The sequence below is a fragment of the Sebastes umbrosus genome, chromosome 15, assembly GCF_015220745.1.
Source record: "Sebastes umbrosus isolate fSebUmb1 chromosome 15, fSebUmb1.pri, whole genome shotgun sequence".
NCBI lineage: Eukaryota > Metazoa > Chordata > Actinopteri > Perciformes > Sebastidae > Sebastes > Sebastes umbrosus.
Window position 1 is genome coordinate 9,796,291 of NC_051283.1, and position 23,634 is coordinate 9,819,924.

The following is a 23,634-nucleotide window of genomic DNA, read 5'->3' on the forward strand; positions in this document are numbered from 1 at the left end:
TGAAGGCTGGAGCCGCGGTATCAAGGTCCCGCCCATATAACTGCCAGATTCAATCGCGAGCCGAGCATGGCCGCAGCTAGCTAGCATGAGCCACCTAGCTGCTACGTTAGCGCCACGGTAGCTTTTTGACTAGAAAGACACCACGACTCACCATAATATCTCCATGACTACATTTACGATCAATTGACATGTCGTATTCACAAACTCGTGACGGTTATGGAAAGTTAAAGTTACACCTCCTCTCTCGTACAATTCCTGAACCTCCGGCTGCGCAGTTGTCACGCAGACGTCCACAGTTAGGTTCAGCCAAGAAAACCACTTAGTTAGGTTAAGGGAAAACATCAGGGTTGGGCTTAAAATAAGTAAACTATGGAAAACACTTCACAAACGTCAACAAAAAACATGGGACAATCGCCACGTGACACCTGACTCGCTTTTTATACTACGTCACTAACTCTTACCGTAGCAGTTATACGTGGATGCGTTTACATTGCAGTCAGTACAGGATACATGGCGTACAAAAGACGCGGAAATCAAGAAAGGCGTACTTATTGCACACTAAACACCTTGCGCATTATCGTGGCGTTTATACCCCTTTTCATGCGAACGGGCTGGGCTGCAACTACTTCACTCAGAGCAGCTGCCGATCATGACGTCGAACCCCCTTTTTATAGCATCAAATAACTAATTAAAACCAAACTTAGCAGAAAATTAACACTTGAGCATACATCAGCGTGATAAGAATTACCTTAAATGACAGAAACCATCTTTGGGAAAAATTAGTTTGACGTGTAGTTTGACTTTTTAGTTTGGCCCATGTCCCATCTGCCAACATGGAGGGGGCAGGATTTATGACCTATACTGCAGCCAGCCACCAGGGGGAGATCCAAATGTTTTGGCTTCACTTTTGGGGAGCCGTCATATCGTTCATCTTTATATACAGTCTGTGGTGCAGACCATATAAATCCTAAAATGTTTTACAGTTATTGCTGCTAAATATTGATATCAATGATCAGTCTTGGTGTTCAGATTTCTGTCTTGAGTATAAGGGTTGGTTTTATTAAGATACTGATGTTCTGGATGACAATCATAATGAGCTTACTGACAGAGGGACTAAGATTAATTCACATAAACTGTAGAAATTACAAAGAATTGCTTCGACCAAACCCACATTCACATACATATTTACCACTATACATGCATGTATTTGATCTTATCTCTGTTTTCTCTCATGGGGCTGATTTTTTGTTACCCTAAATGCAGTTCTTTCTCTGCATCAGTAACCTCTCTGATTCGCAACTTCTTGGATTCCTTTTGTGTATTAATCCTGATCCCACGCAACTGAGACCAACCTCCTACATAATAGGATTTTTTCTTTGAGCGCAGACATCTCTCATTTGCCTTTGCCTTTGTACTCTGGCAGAAATAGACCATTTATTCTTAGAAATGATACAGTATTTGATTCTGTTTGGTGTTAGAAAGGCAGTGTTTATCTAAGAGGATTAGGAGCTAATACACAAGGTGGGGTTTCAAAAGGAGAGTGAGAAAAATAGATTTTGTGGTCACAAAAGGCTCTTTAAAACAATAGTGCCACACCTCAAACAGCAGATTCATCCTGCGTAGTCCTTCAATAAAGGTAGCTCATTGCATCATAGTGTATTTCACCTGGACAGCCTTTTATTATTACTCCATGTATTTGCTATATAAATACTTTATGGATTTTCATACTTTATACACATTTTACAAGAAAAATATATATCTGATACACTCTGATAGTGTTTATATAAATAATACAAAGTGTCAACAGTGACACTTGGAGGGTATATTGATAAATGTGATAGTAACACAGATTCTAACATATCATCATGTTATATTTAAAGGAACAGTGTGTAACATTTCGGCGGATCTATTAGCAGAAATACTATATTCATAACTATGTTTTCATTAGTGTATAATCACTTGAAACTGAGAATTGTTGTGTTTTCGTTAGCTTAGAATGAGCCCTTCATATCTGCATAGGGAGCAGGGTCGTGTCTAGAAGGTAACCCGTAAATTACAAAATCTGGCAAAAACGCTTGGTCGGTGCCCCTCGGCATCAGAGTCCAACGCACAGGGTACCCCTATTACGTTACTTTTGGACGGCGTGTCAATATACTCTTGTTACATGCATAGTGTCCTTTCAAAATAAACTTTACAGGAAATAAGGTTTAGGCAACACAACCACTTAGGTTTAGGAAACGGTCGTGGTTGACTTTACCTTCATTGACTAACGACTCACGGGACTGACGATACCGACGAGTCACGTGACTAAACACTGACGTGACAAAATAAGTCACGCTACTTTTAGTTTCACACGGGACACGAACACCGGTCGGACAACTCTCCCGCCCGCCCTTAGCGGACTCTCACGCCATTAATACTACGTCACTTGCTCTGACTGTCAAATAACGCTGTGGGTGGGTTTAGATTGGAGTTAGTTGAGAGACCGGTTCATCACATACTGTTGCTAAAGGGTGCCTCCGTGCGTCAGTTTCTGATGCCGAGGGGCACCTACCAAACGGCGGTATTTGACGAGTTGGGTTTCTACAGTAGCCCAGAACGGACAAACCAAACACTGGCTCTATAGAGCTTTCTGCATTTTTATGTTATCTGAAGGCCACAGCAATTCTCCGAACTGCAGTAACGCGAGCCGCAGAGTGCAGAGCCGTGGTACCACCAGCCGCCACCGGACTTCCGTTACTCCAAAAGTAGTGTTATTATGGTAAGGATGGCCTCTCAGCGAGGTGAACGGCGTTACCACTTCTTTTTTGCACTTGGTGGCTTACATTACCGCAGTCTTGGAAAGGGAAGAGTGAGCGGAGGGGTACTCAGTTGGTTGCAATCTGCAACCACACCACTAGATGCCGCCAAATCCTACACACTGTACCTTTAAAGGAATAATTTGACGTTTTGAGAAATACACTTCAGAGAAATTTGCTTTCATATCAATCTTCTCATCTAACTCCGCCAGATCAAAAAATAAGTGTATTTCCATAAATGACAATCTATTGCTGTAAAAAAATTAAATGAGATGCTGGTATTAGAGCTCCTGTAAAAGTAGGGACCAGTATCACTAATGCATTCTGGCATGTTTGATGAATACAATAAATAATTCTGCCAAATGAAAACCTGTATCGTCTTTAATCTTACCAGCGTTTGACTGTACTGAGAGCACATCCTGTGAAAGTCTTTCATGCTGCAACAATCACACCAAGACAGAGGACGTCAATTTATATACAAATGTTTAATGCATAACAAAAGGATGGCAGTGGACACTTACACACATTGCTGTTGGTTTGTAAAAAAAAAGAAACCTCTACTCTCCTCGTGAATCTTGTGCCTGAGTCCACCGACTCTTCAGCGGGACACAGATGCAGCTCTAAAGCTATAAATACAATTCACAGGTTTTGGCACACTACCCATCACTACTGGCGATTTGTTGGTGTCGACTGCTCTACATGACAATAAACTATTGTAACATCCATTTGGAATAAAATGGAACGAACCGGTTCACAGTGCCAACCAGGCAGATATTAAAAATAAAAAAACACAGCTCGGCAGGCAGCTCAGTTTGCTCAAGTATAAGGCTGTGAAGCACTGCAACACTGGCATGGGTAATTAGCTCCACACCACTACTATTGTACAGAAGGGTGACTGCGGTCCTTGAGAGCTGCACTAATGTGGCAAACCTCTCTTTAGTCAGGCACTCCTTTAGACAGTGAGGAGACTCCTCGGAGCGAAGTCCTAGTTACACTTGAGATGTGAAAACCATCCGGAGTGCAGTGTTGAAGGACTGTGGAGGTGCACCGCGGCCCCGCTCTACATTGTGTTGCTAAGGACAAAACTGGTTCTCAACAATTGTCTATCCATTGTACTGCAGGCTGCTGGTAATGGGTTTTAGTTACGGAGCATGACAAATCCCTTCTAGTGCCACTGTGTGTGATTGTGTTCTCGAGTCTTTATTTGTTTGAGGCACGCTCAAGGCATCACAGTCCCTTGTGACAGAGATCGGGTCATCTCCGTGTGAACGAAGAAGGTCTTCAGCTCTCCTTTGCCCTTCACGTTAATGATGCCACGACATGAACACATGTACCCTAGCGTTGATAAGATACGTTTTGTCTCCTCCGTTACCTGTATGGAAAGAAACAAACAACCCGTTCTCACTCCCAACTCATCAAATAACGCCGTTTTGTAAGTGTTTCTCGGCATCGGAAAATGACGCACCAGGCTTTCACCTAACTCCAATGCAAACCTAACCGCGACGTTGTTCGACGGTCGGAGCTAGTCACGAAGTATTAATTAGGGGTGGGAAAAAAATCGATTCACCTACTGTATGTATCGCAATTTTCTTTTATGATTTTAAAATCAATTTTGGATTTTTTTTTATAAATAATTCCTGACAATGACTGATATATTTGACTTCAGGACATCTCTGACTACATACATGCTGAAAGTCAAAAAATTTTACTGTATTAATTTAGATATTTTCCAAAGTAAAAGTCTCTATAAGTGTATGATTCAACTTTTCCCATGGTCTAGTGTTAAAAATGTTAACAAAAATCGCTATAGATCATAATATCAAATCACAATACTACAATACTACACAATAGCGATACATATCAAATCGGCACCCAAGTAGCATGATAGTATTGAATCGGGAGATAGGTGTGTCGCCCCAGCCGTAGTATTAATAGAGTGAGAGGGCGGGCAGGAAGGGTGGCGGATGGGTCAAACAAACACAGGACTTTCAACCAGGAGACCGCTGTCGTGTCCTGTGTGAAACTAAAAGTAACATTGAGTGGTCGGTATCATCAGTCCCGTGTGTCACATGAGTCTGTAGCCCTGTGAGTCGCTAGTCAGTGAAGTTAACGTCAATCACGACTGTTTCCTAAACCTAACGAAGTGGTTGTGTTGCCTAAACCTAACTTCGTATGACGTTTATTTTGAAAGGACACTATGCATGTAGTGCGTATATTGACACGCCGTCCTTGGTCCGTCCAAAAGTAACGCAAGAGGGGCACCGAGTGCGTCGGTCTCCGACGCCGAGGGGCACTGACCAAGCGGCGGTATTTGACGAGTTGGGAGTGAGAAAATGTTGAAAGAAACATGAAGAAGAAGTTCACAAGCACGCTTGAAGACATGCACTTGTATTTTGTAAGAGATCCCACCTGTATTTTTCCGAGTACCCCAGTGGTCTCCATCCTACTGGCCACATTCACACTGTTTCCCCAGATGTCATACTGAGGTTTCTGGGCCCCGATAACCCCTGCAATCACTGGCCCATGGTTTATCCCTGGCAAAAAAATACACAAATCACTAATGACATCACGTATCATCAGCTTTTAAGTTTTGGTCTCAAACAGGAGGGAAAAAAATCAAAATCAGAGAAGAAATGTTCTCACCGATTCTGAGTCTGAAGTCATTGAAGGAGTGTTTGTTGATGACATCTAGCTTCCCCACAAGAGCAAAGGCGAACTCCACCATGGTGCCAATGTGCATGTACTGTCTGTCATGTTCCTGAGGGACAGAGGGGGAGAAAACAAGTCAAAGCTAGGGTTGGTAAAGATTTTAGAAACATGATTGTTATATTAGTTGAAATTCCCATTACATCCCGACAGCAATCAATAAATCAAATGCTTTGACAAAACCTGCCTGCGTGCACTCATTGCACGTAACCGGAACTCTTCCGCAAGCTGCTAGCTTGACAGCTGTGTGTACTAACAATAACCATGTTCATGTTCATTATGATATGTTTATGTTCATTATGATAATTTTGGGGGAGTGGCTTTGGAGGGACTCCTGAAGCGACAGATTGTCAGTGTTGCCGACTTTCTTGTTAGATTTAGAGACTTTTGGAGCTCGTGCTGCTCGCTATTTTCATTGGAAAAGAGTTGGCAACACTGGACTCGTTTTTTCGGCTGGATCATTTCTAAAAATCTAGTGTACTGTGTGTTTCTCAAGATCGCCCACCCTGCCTTTAAAGGTGCTATCCGAACCATACTTAGACCTCAATGTGTCATCGTCAAATCAACAGTAATAACTTGATGAAATCTCCACATGGCAATCTCTATTTCATGTAGTGGTATTATTATTATTGCTTGTGTCTTTAACAGTTGCATCCTGTAGCATCTTCAATCAAGTTTCCTTTGATTGTCTTTTCTGAAGAAGATAAACACTTCAAAAAACGCATGATTTATAAGGACTGAACATTTGCATGTTTACTACCTACAGTAGTGTTACTTCTAAGGCCAAGGAGCACATCATTAGCTCCGGCAACTACATTATTATGTGGGGTTAAAGGTTATGTTAGTTAAAGCACCAATCAGGAATGACACATTCACTGTGTGGGAGCTGGATGCTACAACATCAGCTAACATTACCGTCTCTGTCCTGCTCTTTATTTGGATTTGAACAAGTTTACACTCCAGCAACACCAGCCAGCTTGACAGGCGTAGCAACAGTAACTAAGGGGGGGGTGGGATTTTAGCGAACGGTCAATTAAGCAGATTTCCTACCAATCGAGGAGATTTGTTTTTAAAAACAATGTGTTGATGTGATGATCTCGTTTGCTTCCAGCGACTACACTGATGTATTCAAATGAGAGTACTAATGAATCACTGAATGTTGATGTGTAGCACATTTTAACACACACAAAGTGTCCAAATGTATTTGGACAGCAATAAATACTTTGATGCTGCATCCTGTTTTGTGACCGTAAATGAAAAATGACAAGTTTATGGAATACGAGCTCAAGCTGCCAAAACCGTTCTGGCATGAGAGGGCGACCAGGATCAAAAAAGGCTCCTGTCCTTTGCCTGGTCTTCTATTATTATCAAATACGAGCTCAAATGAAAGCTGGACAGTAGCAGCTTTAACCTCATAGTCAGGGTGTCACTCTGTATCCAATGTGAAGGACACATTAAATACGGTGTAGCTGTCCATGGATGTGGACTCGCTGCGTTGAGGTCTTGCGATTTCAGCTTTACCAAATTCTCTCTTTATTTTTGTCACCTTCCACCTTCTCTTCCCCTCTCTCTGTCTCAAACACACAACACGCCGAGTCCGTCTCTGTCCGTCTTGTCTCACGCCTCACTCCTGACAATTGTGCTACAACAATGCATAAAGTTGGCTGTTTGCGGGTCGGTTTAGGTGGTTGAGTAACACGTATTTTTACATGTTGGGTGGGCGGATTGGCTCTCATAACGGACCAGTGGGTGCGACTGAACCGCGCATCTTTAATGAACAGTCAGGAGGACTCAAACTAACTGCAAAGCTGCATTCTTTTTTTTTTTTTTTTAAGTTATTTTTTGGGGGCATTTTTAAGTATTTATTGATAGGACAGTGGATAGAGTGTTGGAAAGGGGGAGAGAGAGAAATGACATGCGGAAAGGTCCACGGGCCGGATTCGAACACAGGTCCACCGCTGCTTGGACTGAGCCTTGGCCATACATGGGCGCTCGCTCTACCGACTGAACTAACCAGCCGCCCCACAAAGCTGCATTCTTAATCATTCAACCTGTGTTTTTCATCAGATAATGATAAGATAAAAATTGTATGTGGAATCAGCTTGACTAAAATGACAGAAATGTTCAATATAATCTGATGACTAAACGAGACTGAGATTAAATAGCTGATAAAATTAAGAGAGAAAACATTCTGACTAAAATCAAATTACTTTTTGGTGACTAAAACTGGATTAAAACATTTTGAGTTGTGGTCGACTAAAACTATGAAGGATAAAAATGATTAAAATGTGGCTAAAACTAATAAGCATTTTCGTTTTAATACTAAAACTAAATCTAAAATAGCTGCTAAAATGAACACAGGTGACAATGAGTACATGTGTGTAAAAGCGTGCCTGTGCGCACTCTGGTCCTGGCGTCACATTGAGTCCAGTTGCAGCCATGTAGGTGCTGCCGATGGTCTTTATCTTCTCCACTCCGCTGAACTTAGGTTTGGACAGCAGCTGAGGACACAAATGTATATTTATATTTATTATTGGAAATCAATTAACAACACAAAACAGTGACAAATATTGTCCAGAAACCCTCACAGGTACTGCATTTAGCAAAAACATTTGCTCAAATCATAACATGGCAAACTCTTGACTATGACTTGCCCCAAAACTGCTTGTGATTATCATAAAGTGGGCATGTCTGTAAAGGGGAGACTCGTGGGTACCCATAGAACCCATTTTCATTCATATATCTTGAGGTCAGAGGTCAAGAGACCCCTTTGAATAAGGCCATGGCAGTTTTTCATCACCAAAATGTAGCGTATGTTTGGAGCATTATTCATTGTTACTTTGTTACATTACATCGCTGAGTAGGAAACAACACCCTGGTAACCCCTGTTACACTATGTGTGGGTGCTCCGTTTAGAGCGTAATCACCCAGTGTGATCAGCGTGAGAGGAGTTTACCTCATCAAAGTCCGCTATGATCTCGTTGAGAAGACGGAGGCACTCCAGTCCTTCCTTATTGACATCAGATTCGGTGTAAAACTCTTTGAAGTCTGGGATCGAGGCGAACATCACACACACCGACTCGTATGACTGATGATAGAGGTCCTGATAACGAGCAAGAAGAAGAGGAAGATATCAGCTGGATGTTTTGTATTGATCGATCTCCCGTGAAGGGATAAGTGAAAGATGAATGGCGTGTGGTTTCAACCAAAGAGAGAAGATTTGAGACACTCTTGAAATAAACAAAATTCAATTTTAATCATCTCTGTTGGGACACTGGGTCACCGCAGCAGCAAAATAGTAACAGCATTCATTAGTAAGAGCAGAGTAAATGAGGGTACAGAGTGCAGCCAACATGTACGGTGTACTCTGGAGCGAGTTAACGGAGAAATATAGGAATGGAAAGTATGTTAGACAGGTAGGCTGCATCCATTACAGCATGTATGCAGGGACAGCATGCAACAGCAGCAGAGCACGAAGAGTAAAACAGAGAAAATGAAAAGATAATACGTTTATTTAATCATACTGGGAAGGTAAATGATGTGAAATAACAGCACCTCGTTCTTCCAGTTGCGTCCCAGGAAGTGCTCGGCGACGTGGGCAGGTAAAACGTTCTCCAGCAGAACCCGGTTGAGGTTCTCCATGGTCTCGATCTCCTCGCACTCCCTCTTGAACTTGTCCCTCCACAGGAAGTCCAACCTACAGTAATATTCATTCTGTTACAGGAGGACACAGAGTAAAGAGACACCTGTGTCATTCACACCCAGCACTCTGCTCCAGAGCTACAGGCCACAGAAGAAACCCACACCAAGATCTAGGCTGGGCGACATCACAGAAATCTTCTATCATGACATGGGTCATTTCATATCTCAATAATAATATATATCAAGATACAGTATGTTTTCTGGTAATTCAATAAAAAAATAGTCTATATGAAATAACCACATGATAAAGATTATGGTTGATTCAATATATTGCGATACACTGTGATTTTTTTCAAATCTAATTTTAGGAAAACTCATAGTATAAAGATAAACCATATGTATAAAATCTGAGTAAAAAAAGTAATTATGTGAAATAGCTACTATGGGGACTAACATCATCTCACATGAATACAATGCAGTGTTTTGAATGCAGTATAAATGTGTTATTTTCGCTGATAAAAACTAAAATGGTCTATTTGAATATTTCTGCATACTGAGGTCCCTAAACAGTATTGGAATTGCATAAATTGGGTAACACTGTAAAGCTGAGACTCTTGTGGCTCCAATGAGCCCAACTGTATTCATGTGTGATGATGTTAGTCCCCATAGTAGCCATTTCATTGTAGTGAGACCATTTTTTTTAAACTTGACGTCACTGTATAAAATGACCTGTGGTGACCTCTAGGATAATCACAGCCTCATGAAACTTTACAACCACAAACTACAGACCTAGAGCATTCAGAGGATGGATGGCTTTCCTAGCTAGATTGACAATAAGAGGGTTTCTGAGCAGTTTCCAGAACAGAAGTGCTCGCTATCCAATCGCAGAAAAATGCAATTCTAGCAGAAATCTCCAAATGTCAAAAGTTTTGAAACCAAATCACAGCATGGCTTTTTCTATGGTGTTCCTAAAGGTCTTGGTGTCTTAATGTGGTATTCTGGAGGGACTATTGATCATTTTTATCAATTTTCGAATGATAAAAAATTATTAAATTTAGCGCCAAATCTGTGTAACAAATGGTATCAACCCCAAAATTGCTGAAACAACTTATGAAACATAACAGAGCACGGGAATGGCCATCATACACTTATATCATCATGTTTCTTGCTCTTATACACTTAAAAAATATATTTTAATTGATTAATTCATTTATTCATTAATTTGTTATTTTTTATTAATGAACAGAACAACTTGAAACACAGTGCTACATCTCAAATTAATCTTCAGGATCCCAGCTTTCAGGTGATGTACACCACTTCTATGCGACATCTACTGTTGACTATTCATCTCTCCCTGAATATCCCCTGCTTCCAGCTACAGAAATGTGTCCATGATATGAGTGTTTCTTACAAAGATCGGCCGCCTTTATTCTGTTCTAATAATCTGCCACTAAATGGAAAACGTATAGGATTTCAGTCTAACCAACTGAAACTAAAAGGCTTGCTTGGTATTCATAGAAAATTAATGTCCCAATAAAGATGACGAAACAGTGTGAGAAGCTCCGCTCTCATTGCTCAAGGAAATAGTAAGCAGACAGGAAGGACTGCTTTGCATAAAAGGTAGCCACCGCTTCTTCTTCTTCTATTTTTTTTAATGTTTGGGTTATTCATGCTTGAGGGAGTTTTCTATCTATCGAGGTCAAAACATCCCGGTTGTGCATTAGATGGGGTCGCCTGAACGCACCATCGTTATGCCCGTATATATCTGTCTACCTGTGGGCTGGCCCCTACAGAGTGTGTATGGATATGTGGAAGCGCTTTCAGTCTCCTGTGAGATATATTTCATGTGTGTAGTTAGCAATCTGGATGATGTATGTGTGCACTGAATATTTTTCTCCCTTGAGATGAAAGTGGTGCCAATTTAGAAGGCTCTAACAGCCCATACTGCTCTGTGCTGTAGCGTTGATCGCCTGAGGCTGAAATAGAAAATATACTGCAGATAGTTAGTCTCCACCGTTTGTGTATGTGTATATATGTGAATATACAGTTTGAGCACTTCTCTTCTCTTGTGGAGAGAGGAAGTTCGTTTGGAATCTAGAAAGTAGGCCGTTTAGAAACCAGCTAACAAGCCTGTAAATGAGCTTTGCTCCATCGCGCATCTGTTCTTGAGGGATGAATTACAGATGCATTCGTTCTCCTAACCTGCTTTTCTCCTCCCTCCGACTAACTGGCGAGAAATGGGCTCATTAGAGATGACGAGGAAAATTTTGCAAGGCAAATTTGATAATAGCAGGATAAAAGCATGTAAAATGGATTGCTCCTAGACCTTGTGGACTGACGGATTGACGCACTTCCGCGTCGAGGGCTTCGGGTGACGCCACTTCTGACACCTTTTGACCTGTTTTTCCAGAATAATTTTTGAGGATAATTGATGAAGCGTTTTTACCGCACTAATTTATACCCAAACAGCATCCGGAAGGACGAACCCAATTACCCCTGAAAGACCTTGATAAGAGCGCAGCCCGGAATAAGATGTGACGGCAACAGAAAAGAGTTTAACACAGCAAAGTTGTGTTTCCAAAACAAATCCTTCCCTCCCTTCTAGTGACCCAGAATGAGAAACAACACATGGAGCTGTTTGGAACCGACTGTGGCTCTCAGGGGAGCCCCGGTTTTGGGCACAGAAGCTCGGGGGGGAGTCTTTCTGTCCAGAACATCTGTTTTGAGGTCAGAGATGATGGATGGTACCCCAAAAAAAGATAGAACACGCACACCAAATGTGTGTCAGCTGAGTTTAGCTCTCGTATGAAGGGAGGATGGTGGACACAGAGGAGATGGAGGCGGTGGGCCAGGCTGGCTGCTCAAACACCACAAACATGCCCATCTGAATTTTGATCTTTGAGCATTTGGAGCCAAATCCTTGAACGCAGGTTCAAGTGCTTCCAAATTTGAGATCATTTCAATCCCACTGGTATCACGTGTCTTGAAAACGTCTCTCCTTTTCAGTAAAGCAACATTCTGTGCCAGCGCTGCATGACCTATTAAGATAGATATAACTGTAGTGACTCTGGTAAAGTTATAACTTACCGTAAAACTTAAATGAAAAGCAGAACCCCAATTAGACGCTAAGTCCCTTTTACTCGCCGGGTGTGGCTACACGTTTTGACAAATAAACAGAGGTCTCAATTAAACGCTGGTTAACTTTACACATCGTTACGTTGGTTAGATTGTCCACCAATCAATCGTCCAGTTCATTTTGCGGAAACCATGTGCACCAAATTATTCAGATTTATGGTGCTGTTGATGCTGCTAGACCGCCCCGTTAGGTGCGTGCCTCCATTTGTGTTTTTTTCCACGCAGTGAAAATGTTTTTGAAAGGATAAACGCCTACAAATATGCATTGAAGCAGTGTGTTTCGTTGGATTGTGAATTTTGGAAATGATTACATCGATCTTTTCTCAATAAATGTTGACTTTTGGACTGAAGACTGAGACAATTACAGTCAGAGACGCTGAACACCGCGTCGCTCGTGTGTGTGTGTGAAACAGAGAGAGAGAGACAACCAGAAGGCACGACGCAATGTTTTTGTAAATTATTCATAATAATAATTAGAATGTCATTAAGCTTCAAAGAGTCAAACTATTTGGTACAGCATTAAACAAGAGAGAAGAATAAAAAGTGGCGCCTTTCAAGCGATCATATAAAGTCCAAATATGTGTCCATTCCTTTATTATTTATATTCCTTTTGTGCGTAAGGGTTCATCAATCAACGAATCAAAAAGTTTTTTCATTAAAACTAATCCAAGTTGTGAATATTGTCATGTGAAGTCCACTACAAAATAAAAGTGTCCCCACCTTTCTCTGCTATAGTTTTCACCCCTTTTCCTTTTCGGCAGGCCGGCTGGTCTCTGACGGGCAGCTCGGTGTTAACAGGATAAAGAGAGGTGTTGTGTCGGTATGCCGGGTGCCGTAAAATGAGCGTCTTTAACTGATCGGAGCTACACCAAATGAATGATTCATAACTGATATGTTATGATAGCCTAATTTTTATACAAGTAATATTCATACTGGTTAAAATAAACTGTTTGATAGTATTTCCCATCTTTGCTCTAAGAGTTTATTGCGAAAGGATTAAAGGCCTGTCCCAAATACAGACCGGTTGAGTTCAGTGATTGAAGCAGTTTTAGGGTATATTGAAATTATAAGCTATTACTATATCTAACTATCACATAGAGATGTCTAGTTATGTCATTGTGGTGGCCACTTTAAGCAGACTACTTACCTGCCTGGCTAATACCAGCAAGGTGATGAAGAAGATGAAAAGCGACACAGAGCCCATCGTCTTTAGATCCTTCAGTACTCCTGGTCTGGACACAGAAAGAGAAGAGAGAATACAATCATCTGGTGATATTGTATAATCAACAAATCCCATGGAAAAAAAACAACAACAATGAATTGGAACTACTAACAAGCGGTCTTGGACCGGTTGCTTTGGTCCGCACCACAGTATGATCACTGCGTTCACAACTGCCCAAACAAACTCTACCAGGGGTTGAATTGCACCAGGGTTTCTGTATGTTGGCTTGTGAAAGCACCCTAAACCCCATTAACCCTATCGTTGAAGTAGACATGAAGATCACTAGGATAGATTGCCCAAACTCTGCTACTCTGGACTGTATTGAAATTAACAGAATTACACGTCTCCCCAGATTTAAAGCTGAAGTAGGCGAGATTAGAGCAAATATGATTTAAAAAAAGTTATTTCTATAAAACGGTCACTATATCCTGACAGTAGTACATGAAACAGGTAACCTGACAAAAATCATGTGCCTCGGTGTCCTCCGGTGCTCCTAACGGCATCTGCGATATTTCACATACCGGAGGAAAACAAGCAGTAAGAGCTGATCTGAGGTCTGCTATCCAGCTGCTGTCTATGAGAGCCGGCTGTCAATCACTCGCAAACTCCGACCAACAGTCAAACTAGGCAGCGCTGATCAAATATTAATCAATATTATGTTACGTTAATGCCTATTTCTCGCCTCAAATGCTTTCAGAATCATCTTGTAGTGTACTGTTTACAGTAGCTGTAAAATTAGAACGTTTGTGACACCGCCGCCATTGTGAAATCTGGTCACATGACCGGAGCACAGCCAATAGGAACGCTCTCTCAATGAAATGACCTGTGATTGGTCAAAGTCTCCCGTCACAGGCTAGATTTTCTAATGCCTGAAAACAGAGCCATAAGGAGGTGCAGAAGTCTAGTTATCTCTCAGAACACTTGAATTACAATATGCTGAAAGGTTATTATGGCATTTTCCCCAATGATGCCAAAAATATACTGCTTACTGCCACTTTAAGGAAAGACACATTCAAAAGAGTTTTAAAAAATTATGAAAAATGATCTGCAATAATGTTTAGCAATTATGATTTGTAAATAGACATAAATGAAAAAAAACACTGGTACAGTATCAATGGTCTTTTAAATGTTTTCATAGTTACCTAAGTCTGTTTATTGATGTAGATGTAAAGTAGATGGAACATTAAAATTAAGCAAAAAACAATCTCCTTTAATATTCTATTTACAAGATTTTTTGTTTTTTTGATTTGTCACTGTTAAAGTAGACTATATGTTTGGCATGAATCAACTAGCTTTTACTGGTGTTCATTAGAGGATGATATAAAGTCAAGTCACCAAACTGTGGTGAAACATAAAACCTAACAATTCTACTTATATGTCCCAGTGCTTTGGCAACAGCAGTACACTCTTCATGCTAATAAACCAAGGTGAGAAACAAATGCGAGTTGAAAAAAAAAAAAAGTATTTCTTCCCCAGTCTTTCTAACTGCTCTCAAAACTTTTCGCATAATGGGATCTCGTCAGCAGTGAGTCTCCGGCTGTCACTCAAATGGGAGGAATTAATGCAGCTCCATCAACACAAACTGCCTGTATCTCATTCTGCCTCTCATCATCGTCCTCTCCGTGGGGGGTTGCACTTGATCGACAGTCATACGGGGATATTGCTACCTCAGCGGTGCTCCGTCCCTCAAGACCTGGTCCGATCTCATTAGTGGGTTTTAATAGGCTCTACATGCTTGACGGATGCGAGCAGGCTGCAGGGTCAGAGGGGGGGCGGAAGGTTTCAAACAGAGAGCATTGACCTTAAAACTGGGGAGGCGGGTTATTTTTTGGCATTGTAGGGCAAAAACTTCATAATAACCTTTCAGCATATTGTAATATAAAGAGGAGGTCTCATTTCCTCTCAGAACACTTCAATTACAATATGCTGAATGGTTATTATGGAATCTTTTGCCCAATGACACCAAAAATATACAGCATACCCAGCTTTAAGTGTGCCTAATCATTTTTTCATTATTACCTAGATTAGAGACGTAGTGTGTGTGTGTGTGTGTGTGTGCGTGTGTGTGCGTGTGTGTGCGTGTGTGTGCGTGTGTGTGTGTGTGTGTGAACAGGTACCTATCCAGTGTATCGGTGGTGTACAGCGCTTTGCTAAATCCATCCAGCAAGGAGGCGTGTGTCTGGAGGATGATGATGTTGTAGATCACCACGGCAACGAGCATCACCACCATCTTCAGCTCGTAGTTGATCCTCAGGAACACGGAGCACGACACCAGCCCCAGTATACAGCAGTAGATGAAGTACTGGGGACAGAGAGAGAGACGAAGAAACATGGGAACACTAATAGACTTTTCTACCGAGGTGAAGCACCGTGTGACCTCAGAAACAGAAAACACAGATGTGGATGTAAGAAGAAACATGTAAATGTAGCTTTATTTTTTCAGTGTAACATGTTGTCAGTGCTGCTCTAACAGTGGTGAGTCAACCAACACAACTGTATAGTTAGGAAACAAGAACAGAACTACAGTTTGAATACTGACATGACACAATATGTCAATATTACAGCATGTTTATGTAATACCAAAGAATGATGGTTGAGTAAGCCTTTAGTGTGTGTGAGAAGGTCTCTGCTATGCTTATTAAGAATAAACAAAACAATGAATGAAAGCTTTGAGCTTTAAGAATCACCCTAATTCTCTGAGCACCAATGACGACTACAATAAACATCTTGGCTTCTCTCGGGTGATTCATTTTTTTTGCTTAGTGTGAAATTATGTCATCAGCTTAACAGCTTTGAAACGGTTATACAGAAGAATGAGAAGTTTCCTCGTCCGAATGGAAAACATTGGCATGGCTGTCTCTTTGAATGATTTTTTTTTTTATGGTAAAGAGACACAGCTATCCCAGAGGATATAGATACAAAAAAAAAAGACAAATTTGCTTGAGGTGCTGCTGTCGATCGCAAAGAAGATGATTACAGGTTAAAATCAGGGCTGTCAATCGATTAAAATATTTAATCACGATTAATCGCATGATGGTCCACTTACTGGCAGATAAAACTTGTTTTCTCCGGTGTTTTCTTCCAGATAGTCCAGCAGGCTGTCATTAGTTAGATTCACAGGTGGACTGGTTATCAGGACTTCAGGTGGAGTAGGTGTCAGGACGTCCTCCGTGGATCCTCCGGGGTCCTCCACGAAGAACTAACAAACAAAGCAGAAAGGATGGATCACTGAGCTGGCACAGCAGCCACAACTGATTTACATTATGTCTGCATTGTAAAGATTTACCCTGAAGACAAGTTACTAGAGTTTAATGGTCTCTGACTAAAAACTGTTAAATGATGTTTTGATAATGTGAAGAGATAAGCAGAGCTGGATGTAGCTGAGTGCAGTAACACTTTCTATAAAGCCTCTACCTATGGTGCAAGGTTTGACTTACAGGAGAGCACACGTATTCAGAACAATGAATTTAAATCTCTCTATTCAGTCCATGCTACTTTTTCATACTACTTTGTCATAATTATAAATCTAATTAAAGAGATATTTAACCATGCAGTGTTCCACAACCACCTAATAATACATCAGTGAACAGACCACATCCACAACTCTCACCATATTGAAAACGGCCATCACAAGTATGAGAGCAGTGGTCGTCATGGTGAGGACCAATCGCAGCCAGGGATTATTGGTGACGATGATGCTGGAGGAAGTGGGGAACCAGGTTAGAGAGCAGAAGGAGCCCTTCCTTCGCTGCTGAGGATGCAAAGAAACAGAGCGAATGATTAGAACAGGAAGAAGGAGGGAGAAGCAGCAAAAAAATATTAAACAACCCGTAGCAAAATCTCTACCTGCTCATACTACTAGATAATTATACTCCTCTGGGGAATGTGTGGTCTCATGTGACTCAAATAATTACCAAAATAGCGGTTAGGTGGAAATCACTCCGTCTATTATTGTTATTCTATTCAGTTATTCAATTTATGATAATCGCATGCAGTTTGGGGCAAGTCATAGTCAAGTCAGCACACTGACACACTGACAGCTGTTGTTGCCTGTTGGGCTGCAGTTTGCCATGTTATGATTTGAGCATATTTTGTTATACCTGTGAGGGTTTCTGGACAATATTTGTCATTGTTTTGTGTTGTCAATTGATTTCCAATAATAAATCTATACATACATTTGCACAAAGCAGCATATTTGCCCACTCCTATGTTGATAAGAGTATTAAATACTTGACGAATCTCCCTTTAAGGCACAATTTGAACAGATAAAAAATGTGCGATTAATTTGCGATTAATAGCGATTAACTTTGGACAATCATGCAATTAATCTCGATTCAATATTTGAATCAACTGACAGCCCTAATTTTATTATAATACTATGCATTTATTTTAGTTATTTTTATTATTATTATTATTATTATTATTATTTACTAAAAAAATATTTTTATTATTTTATTTTAAATTTTTTTAATTTATTCTCCACTCACTTTCTTACCATTATTATACTTATTATTATTTCTTCTCTTTTATTTTTATTTATTCATTTATTTTTTCTCTTCTTTTCTTTCCCCTCATATAAAAATATTGCTTTTAGATTGTGTTGTGGCATGCACTTGACCTGGTCATTGGTATTGCGTTACGAAGCGTGTGTTTTGTTTGGCAAGTCAATAAATAATAATAATAAAAGGCAGACAGTAAAGTATAGGACCAAGGCTCATCTATCACATACATGCCAAACATGGACGTGCTTCATTTAAAATCAACTAGAGAAGTGAAATTATGTTTAGTTGAAAAAAAAAAGAGAACTTTTTTGTTTTTATGCAGGAGTTTTGACTGGAAACACATCTTCCTTAGATTAGAGTATAATCCTGGATATTGTGTCCCTTCCTGTTCCTACTTCAAATTATTGTCAAGTATATATGAGTGTGACAGTTTTCTCTTGTTCTCATCTTTCAGGACAGCATGTTCATACTTCAGTATGAGCTCCAACAGGGTAACTCTCACACTCCTTGTCCTTGTATTTGTGACACTGGAGTAGTCTGTCTAGATGAAAATTAGTCTGACTCACCACATGTGGGTAAAGCCCTGATCAGACAGTGCGTTTTAGCAGCGTTTATCTGTTCTGTGCACCTCGCCTCAGAAGCACCGTGAATGCCTCGAATTGAAAAAAATTCAACTCGGAGCAGAAAAGTGCCCAACGTCATTAGCATTTTTTCTCATTGTGATGACTTTTGCTGAATACAAGGAGCCATATGAATTTACCAATCGTAGTTAACATGATCTGAACAGCAAGCAGCAGGAGGAAAATTAGTGTGGTACTTGACATTTCAGGTAAATTGTTTTCATTCATTATAACTGTACTATCAACTTTTTGGGTCTCGTACAGTTCATGGTTTTTAAAAAGATAATGATTGCACTCATTTGGTGGTTGCCTAGCAACATATAAAATAAAGAGACGTAGCAAACTGCAAAAAACACTTTGTCTGATCAGGCAACAAAAAGGCAGTGTGGTCATTGGCCGTGTATTCTGCCCTTATGGTAAATGTCCATATAGGTGTTTTTTATCGCGGGTGATCGCCTCACTTCCCAGCATTGGACGCTTGGTGGGCTGCCACAACAGACTAGTCACAAGGCAACTGATTGGACGAACGCTTTCTCTCGCGGGCTGCTGCTCCCAGCTTTCAAACCGGAACCAACATGGCAGCTCGTTTGGAATCTTTCTTCTCTTATATCACGAAAATAGCTCCCCGAAATGTGTTTCTGAAAACATTTTATGCGAGAAATAAGCCATGTAGCTGCTAAATCTGTCTTTATTTTAGATCGACAACGGTCAGTTTAATAGATTCTAGGGAGTTTCCAGAGGTGGCGAGTCACACCGGACGCCTCTGATTTGCCTAAAGTAGCCTTGACCTCAACTTTATGCAAATGAGGAGCGCCCAACGTGACGCCACGCTACCAGAATGCATTGCATGGCTTCTTAAACAGACAATGAATGGGAAGCATGGAAAGGACGGAGGCTGTGGACATGTACCATTACGCTATCTGCACTATTTATTATACAAGGGCACCGTTGCTGCATCCTGGGCTTAGCGCCGCCCAAGACAATTGTGATTGATTTAAGGAAATACAAACAAGCCAGAGAGGTTTTTCCCCCTTATGCCAGAATGGAAATGTGTAGAGCCAGACCTTTCTTAAGCACTGTGGTCCACAACATGTGGAGATAAATCCGGCTATGCGAGACTAAAATGAAATTACCATTTAACACTTGTTTGCCAAATTCAGCAATGATTCACGAGGACATTACGTTCCCTTCTTCCCGTCGTTAAACAGTGCTAAACTCAGAAACTCATTTAATTTCCAAGAACTGTGTTTGATCACAATCACCGTGTAATGCACTCCTTCACAGATGAACAGAGCACTTCCTTTAATTATAATATGCCTCATTAAAAATAAATGACACGAACCCAACCGGCACATGGACACACACACATGTACAGTATGTTAGACATGGCCTGTTATTAGTCGATAGGGCGCTCTTTCACCAGCCACCACAGCAGCTTTTATTGAGTGTTAAATTGATGGTTAGCACAAACCCATAAAACATGATCTCTCTCGGTTCTTATTGAAGCAATGTGTAAAGATGATATCTGGATCAGGGCAGACCCAATGCCTATTGATAACCCCCCATTAATTAGAAGTGACCCACTTACTTACTAGGTGATAATACACTCTTGAGAAGCAAGAGGGAGGAAAATAGGCTTAGTGAAGAAATCATTTATTGATTGTCCATAAAACACTTGTGACAGCTTGGCCTATAGCTGCAGCAGCTTATAAATAACACCCATCCCTCCAGTTGTGCTGGATAACAAACAACAGCAGTGACTTGATGGATGAACTATTGTATGAAGGAGAATAAAAGGTAGATCAGCTCATATAAACCTTGTATGGACCATTCCAAATGTGTCCCAGTTTAGTACGCTATGTGTAGAGAATGCATTAAATCATGTAGTGGAGCATTAAAAGTCAGACTCTGCTTAAAGGTGCTATTGATGACATTATGCATTTTTGGACCAGAAGAACCTTTTCATAATTCTAAGGGACTTTTTTTAGCTCCTATTTCCGAGTAGGTATACTTTCCCAGCACTGTCTACTACTGTACAATGTTTTTGCACTTGTGCTCACTTGTGCTCAGTTTCAGTAAAATAGGGCTCTTGTTCTTGTTAGGTTGTATCTTTTTACTACATCACTAAGTGAAGAATGGACAGTTTTGTAGTTTAACTGATTCGTTTCGGTCACGGACCCGCAGGCTTTAACAACCAATCAAAAAATGGGAGCAAAATCTCAAACAGCTGAGAAGATTACCAATCAATAAAATGAGACAAACAATATACTGTATGTCTAAATCCAGAGAATACAAATGAAAATAGAAAGAAGACACAAAAAAACAAACAGGAATTCCTTCTTTTTCCACAGTAGTTTTAAAGTTAAAAGTAACACTTAATCACCAGCTGATTTATGAAAGATCAACGTCTTATCATATCTAATAATAGTACAACAACAGAGATTATCTTGTGAGCTGCTTAATATTGGCTCCACAATTTTCACAGTCATAAGAGACCAAATTTGTAGAGTGGTAGAGAATGCATAAAATGACATAGTGGAGCATTAAAAGTCAGACTCTGCTTAAAGCTGAAGTCAGTAACTTTGAGCAAATATGATAAAAAATATATATATATATAAAATAGTCACTATATCCTGACAATAGTCTATGAGACAGGTAATCTGACGTTCTTCTGCGTTCTCCTGTACTCATAATGACATTTGCAAGATTTTGTTACTGTAATGCCTATCTCTCGCCTCAAATGTTTTCAGAAACATATTTTAGTGTACTGTTTAGTTGTAAAATTAGAAAGTTTGCTCCGGCCACTAGATGCTGCACTCCCCTTTCCCCCTTCCATTGCACTCACTTCTTAAAAAGTGGTCGCGAGTTTGTTGCACAACCTGCATATTTCCATCCCGTTCTCATTCCCAGGGCGTTAAATACTGAGGCTTTGTCACGGCCATTGGCGTGTGATACCGCCGCACAACGCACCCTTTAGCATCAGTATGAGATGCATCGTACTTTTTAACTACAATGTAAACCCATCCATGGCAACAGTAAATGCTCAGAGGTGGATGGGTCCAACAAACACAAGGTTTTCATCCAGGAGACCGCTGTTCGTTGCCCATGCGTTATGTTTCCCTTTCACGTTACAATCAGCTGTTCGTTCGTTTCCCGCGTTCACAACGTAGAGTTTCATTTTCACTTTAAAAACGTAGTAGCTTTAAGCCCAAACCAACCTTTCCTAAACCTAACTATAGTGGTTTGATGTATAATCCCAAAGTGACACCAAGGGTAACTGTAGTGGTTTTCATGCCAGAAATAAAGCGATGACAAAGCGTGTTCATATTTCATGGTTGAGTAGAGTGAGATTCAGACGGACAGATTGAATCAATTTTGCAACATTAGCTATAAGATTTATGAGATTCATGTAACATAATCTATGGTAATCTTAGCCAGTTCTAGTTTATAGTGTATTCATTGATAAATCCATGCAAACCCACCAGAATGTGACCAGCGAAGCAAAGGACCAGGATCAACGCCAACAGCAGGAATGCCAGGCCAAAGGAGATCCCCAGCACAGCAGTTCTGCAACACACAGACACACACACACACACACACACACATTACTTCAAACCCTCTTGGCACCTCTCGGCCCTCTGCAGTACCATCCAGGGCAATAAATGTATTGAAGTCTCTAATGTATTCTACCTCAGACCTGCGATCCATTTACACTGAGTAAGCAGAACTGTGGATGGTACAGTAGAGTACTGTATGTGCTTCGCAATGCAGTTACGCTCATGTATCACATCTTCTATGCAGGAACACAGTACGGCTGATTTAAGGATCCCTGCCATAAAACAGATGATGTCACGTCTAAATGTGCGGAGCGATGCTGCGACACACGGAGCCAAGATAAAGAGAGTGAGGGAGAGGTGAATTGGACAATCAATGGCCTCTCAGATGCTGAATTACACCTTTGGCTCCCAGAGGCAGTAAATTAGCATGACCGTGAATTTCTCTCCGCGCCGTTAAAGAGACGACACCCTTTGATTCACCTGATCTATAATCACTACCAGACATGGTGCCCTTTCATCTCGATCTGCTTTTTTAGCATTCTGCCTCTTGCTCCCCTGCCTCCTTTCATTTCAGCGGGGTCCTGTTGATGAGACAGCTGGCGTCAAATGGCTTTTTCGCATCGACCCGCTGCCACAGCTGGAGTTTGCTGATGCGACGGGGACCGTGCAATGCAAATCCTGTGAAGGGGTGCAGACTTACTTGGGCAAGACGAGGACCTGCACTATGAATATACAGCAGAATATGAGGCAGGCGCAGGTGACGTAGTACTTGAAGGCTGGTAACGTTGTGGATCTGTACTGTTGAGAGAAGGCAAAAAATTGGAAAACATTGCAGCAGTGAAAACATGTTTAGGCAAAATTAACATTACTATGCACAATATAAAAATAAACCAGACTTCTATGTGGAATGAAGCAAAAATCTATAAATGATGAGAAGAATACAGGAATTTGAGGAGCCTAGACTATGTAGGGGAAAATCGGTGTCCTATATGGTTGTACAGCCTCCTTAATGACTTCTGTTTCACTGACAATTCCATTGATTTGTTTCTCCAGTGAACAATGCTGGCAGGTGTTTTGTATGCATTCGCTTACCTCTTTCTCCAGAGCTTTGTTGTGAAAGAACAATGAGATCCTCTGGATGTCCTCAGACTTCAGCCACTGTCTGGAGACATGAGTGAAACAGATGGTTTCAGACAGTATAGAGGGACCAGGCTCTGGTTTGTGGTATCTGAAAACTATTCTGTAACTCGTCATGGTGCTTTAATGAGCCAAATACTAAGGTATGTATTGGATTGAATTGGTTTTGATTACTTAAACTTATTACAATTTTAAAATTGCTACGATTTTACGAAATGTGCAAAGACAACACCTCTTTTTCAGTGAATAAAGCCTGAGAGCTTTTTCTTGTTGAATGGATAAAAAAATACATGGTGATATGCCCATTGTAGTTCT

General features: G+C 40.8%; 1 protein-coding gene and 1 long non-coding RNA gene across 5 annotated transcripts in view; one reads left to right on the top strand and one right to left on the bottom strand.

Moving 5' to 3' along the window:
• Positions 1-1,514: 1,514 nt before the first annotated feature.
• LOC119504001 lies at positions 1,515-22,099 on the top strand. The gene is made up of 3 exons (XR_005210466.1): positions 1,515-1,526; positions 10,871-10,875; positions 21,673-22,099. It is a non-coding gene; the product is annotated as an uncharacterized LOC119504001 (long non-coding RNA).
• The window catches only part of adcy2b (adenylate cyclase 2b (brain)), a 66,787-nt gene continuing 46,417 nt past the window's right edge, over positions 3,265-23,634 (bottom strand). Inside the window, exons 13-25 of one of the 4 annotated variants that reach the window (XM_037796030.1) lie at positions 23,275-23,344; positions 22,883-22,980; positions 22,108-22,192; positions 17,114-17,254; positions 16,550-16,702; positions 15,621-15,805; positions 13,429-13,513; positions 9,060-9,218; positions 8,461-8,607; positions 7,898-8,005; positions 5,442-5,556; positions 5,208-5,332; positions 3,265-4,170 (exon numbers count right to left, since the gene is read on the bottom strand). In XM_037796030.1, coding sequence (XP_037651958.1) covers positions 4,018-4,170; positions 5,208-5,332; positions 5,442-5,556; positions 7,898-8,005; positions 8,461-8,607; positions 9,060-9,218; positions 13,429-13,513; positions 15,621-15,805; positions 16,550-16,702; positions 17,114-17,254; positions 22,108-22,192; positions 22,883-22,980; positions 23,275-23,344 — 1,624 coding nt within the window. In that variant the 3' untranslated portion in view covers positions 3,265-4,017. Of the gene's footprint in view, positions 4,171-5,207; positions 5,333-5,441; positions 5,557-7,897; positions 8,006-8,460; positions 8,608-9,059; positions 9,219-13,428; positions 13,514-15,620; positions 15,806-16,549; positions 16,703-17,113; positions 17,255-22,107; positions 22,193-22,882; positions 22,981-23,274; positions 23,345-23,634 lie in introns of those variants that run through there. The other 3 variants (XM_037796031.1, XM_037796033.1, XR_005210453.1) reach the window with 3 other exon arrangements.